At 40.7% G+C, this 9821-nt stretch overlaps 1 protein-coding gene across 1 annotated transcript; it reads left to right on the forward strand.

The window, feature by feature from the left end:
- The first annotated feature begins 2751 nt into the window (after positions 1 to 2751).
- RSL24D1 (ribosomal L24 domain containing 1) lies at positions 2752 to 9621 on the forward strand. The gene is made up of 6 exons (XM_059824008.1): positions 2752 to 2849; positions 4988 to 5101; positions 6175 to 6247; positions 6985 to 7048; positions 7532 to 7617; positions 9226 to 9621. The coding sequence occupies exons 1-6, from the start codon at positions 2769 to 2771 to the stop codon at positions 9297 to 9299; spliced, it is 492 nt and encodes a 163-aa protein (XP_059679991.1). The 5' UTR covers positions 2752 to 2768; the 3' UTR covers positions 9300 to 9621.
- The last annotated feature ends 200 nt before the right edge of the window (positions 9622 to 9821 follow it).

Raw genomic sequence — 9821 nt, forward strand, 5'->3', positions numbered from 1 at the left:
CTCTACTATTTCCTCTTATCAGCTGGGTTGCCATCTTCTGTCACAGCCACGGAGCCTTCCCTCTGGCGTGCAGCCTGAGACTAACTAATATCCTGTACAGTCCTATCTTGCTCTCTGTCTCTGAGTCAGATTGGAGCTATTGTTCCTTAGTGCTGGGGGTGAGTACTACTCACCAGTCATATGCTCTAGCCTGTCTCCTGCAATAGGATGTGGCTGAGGTCTGGTTTTCAAAAAGATTGGAGACAAGTTCTGTGCTGATAAGGTTAGTGACACTACTGTGCTAAAGCGATGGGTTTTTTTTCATCCTTCCATCTTTCTTAATATAGCCCGAAGCTGACTGCCTTTTTTGCTGTTCTAGAAACCAGAAAGCAAAAACTGCCCTGAAGGCACATGCAATTCAACACATGGATTTTTTACCAAATACTCGGATAGTTAATTTCTTTCAAACGGAGAAGCGGGAATTGTGGTGGTAAAGCCTTACGTGATGAGGAAGATTTCAGACTCTGATCTGGGACAGCATCCTAAGACTGAAGAACAGAGAGAAGACCCTCTCCAATTCCAAACAATTTAGGAAGGTACAGGGCCTAGCATCTAGGTCCTTTCACAATAAACAGGTAACTGTAGGAGCGGGAACAGAAGGAGTAATAGGTTCCTCAGAGTAATGTGTGCAGAGCCATCGGTTTTAGACAGTACTTCAAATTTTGCTTTAAAAATTAATTCCCCTGTAGAATACTTGGATCTTACAAATACGGAAATGGAGCAGAAAGTGATTTTCCTGAATTCTAGAGTAAATCAACTGTAGATTTAAAAATCTGTGTCGGACTCCCTTTCCTTTCCTTGGGTTACTGGCTCTATCCTTATGGTAATACTGAGCCATTTCAGCTTCATTCATTTTTCACACTTAGAACAAAATTTTGTATTTATAATGAGACACCAGAGGGGATCAAACACAAGCTGATCACAAAATCTTTTAATTCGTATTTAATTTCCATACTAAGATATGAATGTATGTTTCAGGGAAGTACAGAGTCATCTGGGAAAGAGAAAAGTCAGCTTACTCTTGAAGATGCAGTATTGTCTAATAGTTCATCCCAACTTTGTTTCTGTGTATGGGTTGGTTTTTTGGGGTTTTTTAATACTTTCATGAGCATGAGTATCTCTCAGCTTTCAACAGGATTCTCTCTGGTGAAATCAAAGGATGGACCACGCTCTTGCTATAATGGACTGCAGTTAGTATGCATGTGGTGATGTATATATCTGGTGAATGAATGGGGTGTGTTTGTGTTTTTTGCCATATTGCTGCTTTTGTAGATACACCCTTTTCCCCCCAGTAACCTGTTTGTGTGATGATTTAGAAATTGTGGCTCCAATCAGCCAATAAATGGTGCTTTCTTATACCTTCAAGGAAAAGCACAGTAATGAGAACTTCTGCACAAACTATAGTTTCAGCATGGTTCATGTGGGGGCCTCGTGGCCAAGTTTCTCATTTTTGGAGCAATAATCTCTTCCACATTTTATATATGAATGATCTGTTTTATTTTTATTAAGAGATCTTGCTAGGACATATAGTAAGTCTCATGGTCCTCCTTGTATTTCACAATGGTGAAAGCCCACCAGAGAAATGAAGACCAATTGGAAAAGCTTACGCTACTCTACTACTCAAAGTTAAAACCAAACCAAAATCCTCGAATTAAAAAATGACACATTCTTACAGAATGGCTTTCCTTGGGAGGGAATGTGGTCTGAAGCAGGCTCGTTTTGGTGAGGTGAAGGGCTAGTCCTATGTTATGCTGTAAAGGGATCTACGTGCAACAGGAGCTGCCATTCCTATTTCCTGTTCAGGCTGGCAGAGACCACATCAGAAACAGCAGCTGTGTCTGGTCTCTTCAACCATGCTCAGGAAAAGGAGCTCTTTGTTTTTCAGGTTGGCTTTATGGAATTCAATTCACATGACTCCCGGGCGTATCGCTTTATTTCGGGCCGCTGGTTTCTTCACAGAGTAGGTCACTCAGATGCCTATAGCATGCGGCAGAGGAGCATTACTGCTGTTGTGTTGCAAGGCTGTTCATTGTGGGTGTAAAGAGCGGCTTCCACGTCCCCATACAATTGGAAGGGCTGTTTTCCAGCGAGCAGCTGTGAAGAAATACGGCACTGATGTGTTGTACTTCTTGGTGCAACATGAGCTATTCAGGGCCCTGGCACTGGGCTGGCTGCTGGCTCTTGTGCCGCACCACCAACTACCCATCAGCAGAGTGCGTTTGCTAATACCCAGTACGCTGCTGGTGCAATAGTGATAGGACGCGGAATGCTCTGGCAGCTCTGTGGGCGGTTGTGCCCCTGCCCGCTGAGGGAGCAGTTCACGGTTGTCCTTGCCGCCCCCAGTAACTCCTGTCGGGTTGGCTCGGCCAGAAACCCAGAGCGAGCACCTGCTTGTTTCCAGCCAGGTGCCTGTCTCGGGGCTGGTAAAGCTCCTGATTAGCAGGGGCGGCCTTGTCTCATGACCGCAGTACGCCACCGCAAACAAAGCGCCGCTCCTGCTCCACGAGGCCTGTGCGGGGCCCGGGGAGGCGGCTCCAGCCGCGGCAGCGGCGGGCGGGCCGGCCGGGGAGCGTCTGCGCCTGCGCCCCCTCTCGCGGCGCTTTGGCGCCCAGCCGCCGGCAGGGGGTGCCGTGGCTGCTCTCCCGGGCGGCGCCCCGCCGCCTCCGGTCAGCTGAGCGCACCCTTCCGGCGGGGCCTGCGGAGCGGCGCGGCGCGGCGGGGGCCCGGCCATGCGGATCGAGAAGTGCTACTTCTGCTCGGGGCCCATCTACCCCGGCCACGGCGTCATGTTCGTGCGCAACGACTGCAAGGTACCGCCCGCCGGGGAGAGCGCGGCTGGCGCCTGACAGCGGCGGCGCCCGGGGCCCGGGCCCGCTCCTCCTCGCAGCCTGCGCGGCTGGGCCTGGCCCAGCGGCTGGGCGGCCTCGGCCTCTCCTGCGCCGGCCCGGGCCTGTGCTGGGGGGGGGGGGGGGGGGGGGGCTCTCGCCCCCCCACACGCGGTATCCGCTTCTCATGCGGTTCGGTTACAGCCGTTGCCAAGGCCCCGGCCCGCTGCCCCCTGGGACTGGTGCCCCTGTTCCGGGCCGAGGTGCAGCTGCTTACGCCTTTTCCAGGCGTCGTTTGGCATGTGGAGGGCTCGGGCCGCGGCGGGAGCGGCAGGCAGCGTTTCCCTCGTCGTGCCGGAGCCCCCGTAGTCTGTCCACGGCAGTTTGGAAGCAACGCACCAGCCGTGCTGGCGTTCCTGAGGTGGTGCTGGGTGGTGTCATCCACCGCGCAGATTTACTTGCTATGTGGGAGCCGTTACGTGGAGTGATAGTGTAATTTGGCAGCTGTTGCGGCTGTCAGAAAGAGTGTGGGCTAAATTACTTGTTTTCAGTTTTTACTAAGAAATACGCTTCGCAGAGCAATACAAAATCTTCATCCTTTGATTTCCTGATTTTGGACAAGTGGAGGCTTCAGATAAATAGCAGGTGATTCTAAAGCTTTGAGCAATCTGGATTGCAGACACTGTATGCTAAAGCTAGTGGTTTGTGTCTCTCTCATGGTACTCTAGTAAAGCTGTAACTCACTCAGATATCTGATGTGACTTACCCAATTGAGGCTGTCATAACAGGATGTGCATAGTGCTTTGGGCTTTACATTATGGTGACAATCTTGTACATAAGATGTTGTGTATAGTTTCCCAGCCTCTGCTGTACTCCTTATCACTTTTATAGGGCATTGGAGACCCCAGTGTGAAATGAAGCTTACACAAATAGCTTCCTTCCCATGCTCAGACATCAGAACAAATACTGGCTCAATTGCATTGCTTATCTGAGTCACAGCTTTTGGGAATTTAGAGGTAGATGGAGAACGACACAGTTCCATTTGCTAGAAAATGGCCACAAGGTGCATGTTTCTTTTTTTAAAAAAAAAAGGCATAATGGCAGGTTAGTTGTGAACAGGTAATCTATGAAAGAGCAAAACATAATGGCACATTTGTCTGGGTTAGGGTGAAAAAATGTGGTAGAACATGAAAAAAAAATATTTGAAGGTGATTACTAGAGGTTTCATATTTTCTGTTATTTTTCTTTAGAAGTGACCATTAGATAGTCTTTTTGACTGGAAAATGTCTGTTGGATTTGGGACAGTTTGGGATAGAGGGTTGTTCTTTAGATTGGCTGCTAGGTACATAATTTCAATACTAATAAAAGAGAAATTTCAAGTATGAATAGTGAAGTTTCTTTTATGCATCTTTAATGGGCATGAAAACATCACCTGGATGAACATAAGGCACTTCCATGGCTAGCAGTGGCAGCAGCCTAAAATGAGTCTAGCATTCTGTAGAATATGTAGAAAAATGAAAGGGGGGGGAGGGGGGAAGGTCAGTTAGAATGTTTTGGCATATGCTTTAGCAGCTTTCAGTAAATTCAGTCCAGGACTTAAATAATATGCTTAGGACTCCTGCTGCAGGGTAATCTTTAAGGCTTAAAGCTACATTCCAGAAGATAGACTTTTTTTGTGTGTGTATGTGTATTGCATTCAGAAACGTTATATGAGAGATGTGAGAATTTTTTGTTGTTGTCAGGATGGCACTGTATCTAAAAAGTGCTGACAGGTATAGAAAATTGTTTATTCATAGTACAGGTTTGGTTTTATTGTTATTTTTGCAGATGATAGTTCTCACAACTCTAGTATATTTTATTTATAATCAGCTTAACTGTAAGTAATTGTGCATGTCCCTGACAGCTGTGAAAATGACTTTATAATGAAAAACCAAGAATAGTACTTGAACTTCTTTTTGTTAGTAGCGATATTTGAACTAAAAATATTGAAACTTGAAAGATGAATGATGTTTTCAATGAGCAGTATTGTTAGAGAAACTTCAATGTGTGGTATTATGCTTGCAATGGGGTGGGAATAACGTGATTTGACTGTCAGTGCCTTCCCCCCCCCCTTCTTCTTTAAGATATTTAGATTCTGCAAATCAAAATGCCACAGGAACTTTAAAAAGAAGCGAAATCCCAGAAAGATGAGATGGACCAAAGCATTCCGGAAAGCAGCTGGCAAAGAATTGACAGTGGTAAGAAGTTGAACTGGTTCACACTTTACATTAGCTCACTAGAATGGCAGAAATCTAGCCTCGTCCACGAGCAGACAGGTTAGGTTAGCTAGCTTAATGCGTTATTATTTAATTAGATGAGCATGAGGGATGGAGTAAGTGGAGAAAAGAGGGACTGTGGAAGAGGATGTCAGAGTTTTCTTGAGAGTGAGCTATTCATTTAGCTTGACTGTAACTTGGAACTTCCCATTTCAGCTTCAGTGTGGAAGCCAGTGTATCAGGTGTCTATGTCAGTAATACGTGGCGGTTCCCAAGTCCAAGGCATTTTTTTTCCATCTATAAATCTTCTACTCTCTGTACATTTGCATTTGGTAGTCCTGTTTCTGCACAGTCAGATAATCTGGGTTACAGCTACAAAAAAGAGCCATTGGGCAGGGAAAAGTCCTCAGGTAAAGTTGGTATAAAGCTAAGTATGCCTAGCAAAAAAAATCAGGAAACTGGTTTTCCATCTTAAACTCTTGGGGGGGAAAAAAAAAAAACACAACAAGAAAAAAAACCCAGTTGCCCCAAACACCACAATATCATCAATTGAAGTATTTCACAATTTCAAATTATTTTATATTGTTTCAATATTCTTAAAATGAAATAGTGGTGGTGGGTGTTTTTTTTTTTTAACCTTCTCAAAATTACATGCTGTTGAGTAGAATTTATGTGACCTGCATTAAATGCTTTTGACTCTACATGTTTTCAATTTTGCCTTCCACCTGTCTAGTCTAATCTGTATTTCCTACTCCACATTGGTCTTCCCTGTTCCTTTCGTCTTGCTAAAAATAAAATAGCTGAGGGAGATGTTTTGGTAAACAGTTCTCTTCAGACAAATCACTGTGGCTTTTGACACTTTGAGGTCAAACACGCCACTCTATTTCCTTCTAGTTTAGTAATCTTTAAAGGTTGTTAAAGTATAGGAACTGAGATTCGGAAAGGGAGAAAAAGTATAATGTAAAATATGCTTATATGAGTGAGTGCTATAGTAAAAATGTATTGATCTAAATGTGTTTCTGTATATAATCTATATTTACTTTTTCTTAATATAGGATAATTCATTTGAGTTTGAAAAACGTAGAAATGAACCAGTGAAATACCAGAGAGAGTTGTGGAACAAGACTGGTGAGTCATTTTAGAAAAAACAGAAAATGAACTATGGGGAGTGAACTTTTACTCTACATGAATATGTTTTCAGAAGACTTCTTAGAGTATTGACACCTCATAGTGATTGTGTTTGAAATTACTGGAATCGCGACCAGATTGTTACGTGTGGAGGAGGTTTGAGTTGTGAACAGGTGTGGAGTTTCACTTGATTTTATTTTTTTTCAGAAATTGTTTAGAAAATAAGGTGTAGCATTCTCCTATTTTGAATTATTATCTTCAAAAAACCTTAGTGGTTCTCCAGCTTTTTAAGAGGCTCCCAGTGTAAGCCTTTTATACTGATGCAGCTGTTTCTTTGTTCCTGCTCATTCTACTCCAGTTTGTTTAATAAATCAATTGCTATAAAATGGAAGAGTTACTTATGTCATGAATGAATGCCACAAAGGAGAAGGTGGTAACTTGCATCTGATTTCAAGTAGAGTAAGTTTTTTTTGTAGTGATGGTTAATTGTAGGAGGTATGTGTAGGCACAAAAGTGGAAGCATAAGTAAGTTTTAAAATACAAATCATCATAGTTGGTACACAGAATATTCCCCTATCCTGCTCCTTGAAGAAGTCATATCTTCCTCTAGATAGTGTAAGAGTTGCATCTGATATAGAGGTATTATGGAATACTGGTAGTGTTGCTCTGCAAAATAGCATGTATTTTCAACTGTAAGTATGTAAAGCACATTTAAAACAACTTCTGCTTTATTTCAGTTGATGCAATGAAAAGAGTGGAGGAAATAAAGCAAAAACGCCAAGCTAGATTTATTATGAACAGGTGAGGAGAAGTATTTGTATTATGGGTGCTCTCACAAATCTATATGAGACAGTCAATCTTTCCAGAGGAATGATAATCAAAAGTTTTAAATGGTTATTTGCTTTGTACGTACAGTCACTCGCGTGATGGGATAAAATATTTTGGGTGGGCTCTACTATGCTACCAAACTACTACACTTTATTGGCTGACCAATGAAATGTAACTTTTGGACACTTGATGATAATAGTTGTATTTCCTTGTTTGTAATATGGAGTCTTAGATTTAAACAAATTTCTGGTAAGAGTTGATACAATGCTGGCTTTTTTTCTGGTTTTGTATCCTGTATATGCTTGAATTGGTTTTCAAATACTTTTAAGCTTTATTTCCTCAGAATCATAGTTATTTATAGTTTACATACCTTTAGCTAAAGATGTGTCATGCATGAAAATGAAAACATACATCTCCTCTTTGAAGGTAATTAAATTTCACTTTCCCCCTCCACAGATTAAAGAAGAGTAAAGAGTTGCAGAAGGCAGAAGACATCAAAGAAGTCAAACAGAATATCCACCTTCTTCGTGCTCCACATGCAGGTAAGAACGTGCTTTACCTGGTTTGCTTAGGTTAACTTCTGTATACAATTTTAGGATGAATACTGATTTTTTTTTTTTTATATGACTAATTCTACAGATCAATAATGCTGTGCATTTTTCTTACAACTAATTTGTCTATTGAATATGGAGAATAGCTCTTGCCACTAAATGTAAGCAGTCTCTTTGTTCTGAATGAAACATACCTTTTTATTTATCTAGTCCTGCATTCATCCTTTCTTTTCCTTATTTGAGTATTTTAAACTGCACTCCATACCCAGTACTCTATGAACTGCGTGTTTGTTAACCAATACATTTCTTCCCTTTGTTGAGTTCAAATAATCAATTCAGACTATACCACTGATTGATATAAAATACAGTAGTTAAACTCTGCTTTTTGAATGTTAGCTGATTGTGAGAGTAGGGGTTTTTTGTAGTTCACTGCGTATAATGAAACTTAGATGAAAATACTGTTTCTTCAGTGTAAACATAAAATTTTTTTAAATAGCATGGTAATTTTGCAAATTTTCACTAAAATCTGTGCCCAGTTCAGATATAATAATGTATATTCTTTGTTAGTGAACTGAGATTTTCAGATGGAGAAAGCTGTTTCCCCTAAATAATTTTCTGGTTCCTAAACTATTGCAAGTACTAGCTTGTGTTAATAATGTTGATAAAAATGGATTGTAAAGGTGATTTATTTTTTAAAATGCAGGTAATGGAGAGAAGTTAAAAACGTTTCCATTAGTTATTGTTTTATAAAAATTACCAGTGATTTTTGTCTCCGTGGTTGTAGGTGTGACATATTATTAGATGTTAACTAGAAGTCTGTTCTATGTTTTTTCTTCCAGTTTGCATTAATTATAGTCTAAGATTGTATATATGTTAAACAAGGTTTTGTCAGGATATATTTAAACTTTGGTTTAATCTGTCCCTTGTTTTTTGAGGGAAGAAAAAGAAAAAAGATCTGAATTCAAAATAATAAACCTGAGTGTTTATTTCTTTTGTTTGGCTTTGTTTATGTTAAATGAATGATGCGCAATAGCATGTAGTACATCCGTATGTCAAACAACAGCTGCCTTTTCAGTGTTTTACAGTTCCTGCTGGGCCTTAAAGAGAGCAGAATCAAATGTCAATCCTGGATTTTTTTTTTTTTTTTTTTTTTTTTTTTTGTAGTAGTATTGAGAGTTAACACTATTGCCATCCAACACAGCATTGAGGAGGGCTTAAATCTTTATCTAAAAACTGATGTGTGAAGGCCATTGATCTGTTAAAAGCAACGCATTTTTATAGTCCTTTGATAGGTTCTGCTAGGTATTGCCAGCTGCATCAAAGTTCATCATACTAGCTGAAAACATAGGTTTGACTGCATTTTAGATTTTGCATAAAAACAGCATCAGCTTTTCTGTTAAAACAATTCTTCAGTAGTTTTAGGTGGTGATGGAAGTTAGCCATAAATACTTGTAAGCTCGATGGGTTTAGTCCTAAACAACTCTTTAAGCAATATATTTAGGCTGTTTCACCTAGAATGGACACATAAATTGTTCAAAGAAGAACAGTTACTTGGGTTTAGAGAGACATCTTGAATTTAATTTTTTCTTTGCTTTGAAGGCACACCAAAACAGCTGGAGGACAAAATGGTGCAGAAGCTACAAGAGGATGTGGCTATGGAAGAAGACTCTTAAAATGCTTTTATTTTCTATTTATATCTCTTCAGCAGACAACAGTTCCTTACTGCCTCACCTGACAACATTCAGAACTGTGCTTACAGATGAAGAAAAACAGATTTTAATGAATAGTGGTCATTTACAGTTTGAATGATTTTTGGTTTTATAAAAAATAATAAGATGGATACTGGTTTGGGCAGTACTTACAATTATGTAATTTGAGAAAACCTTGTCAGCAGGATGGAGAATAAAGCATATTGCTTGAGATACTATGTGCTTCCTGGAAAGTTACACTTTTTTTTCTGGATAACTTTTTCCTGATAATCCAAGGAATAAAAGATGCTGGCTCTGAGCTTTTCTTATTTTGTCTGTTGTTCTTTGGTAGTGGTAAAAGCAGATAAAAATCTATCTTAATGGTTACAAGGTGGGGCAGGACGTATTATTTTTCATCAGTCCAGCGCAGTCCAGACTTATTTTCACGCCTGTCACTGGGAACATTTTTCAGTTTGTTATGAATGCATGTAGTGTTTGTTTTATCTC

Source organism: Gavia stellata, chromosome 13 (genome assembly GCF_030936135.1).
Source record: "Gavia stellata isolate bGavSte3 chromosome 13, bGavSte3.hap2, whole genome shotgun sequence".
Lineage (NCBI taxonomy): Eukaryota > Metazoa > Chordata > Aves > Gaviiformes > Gaviidae > Gavia > Gavia stellata.

Bases quoted from the DNA above. Each gene is read 5' to 3' on its own strand.
- RSL24D1 (XM_059824008.1), top strand. From the start codon at position 2,769: ATGCGGATCGAGAAGTGCTACTTCTGCTCGGGGCCCATCTACCCCGGC. The intron at 2,850-4,987 runs GTACCGCCCGCC...TTCTTCTTTAAG, and splicing joins TCGTGCGCAACGACTGCAAG to ATATTTAGATTCTGCAAATC. The intron at 7,618-9,225 runs GTAAGAACGTGC...TTTGCTTTGAAG, and splicing joins TCTTCGTGCTCCACATGCAG to GCACACCAAAACAGCTGGAG.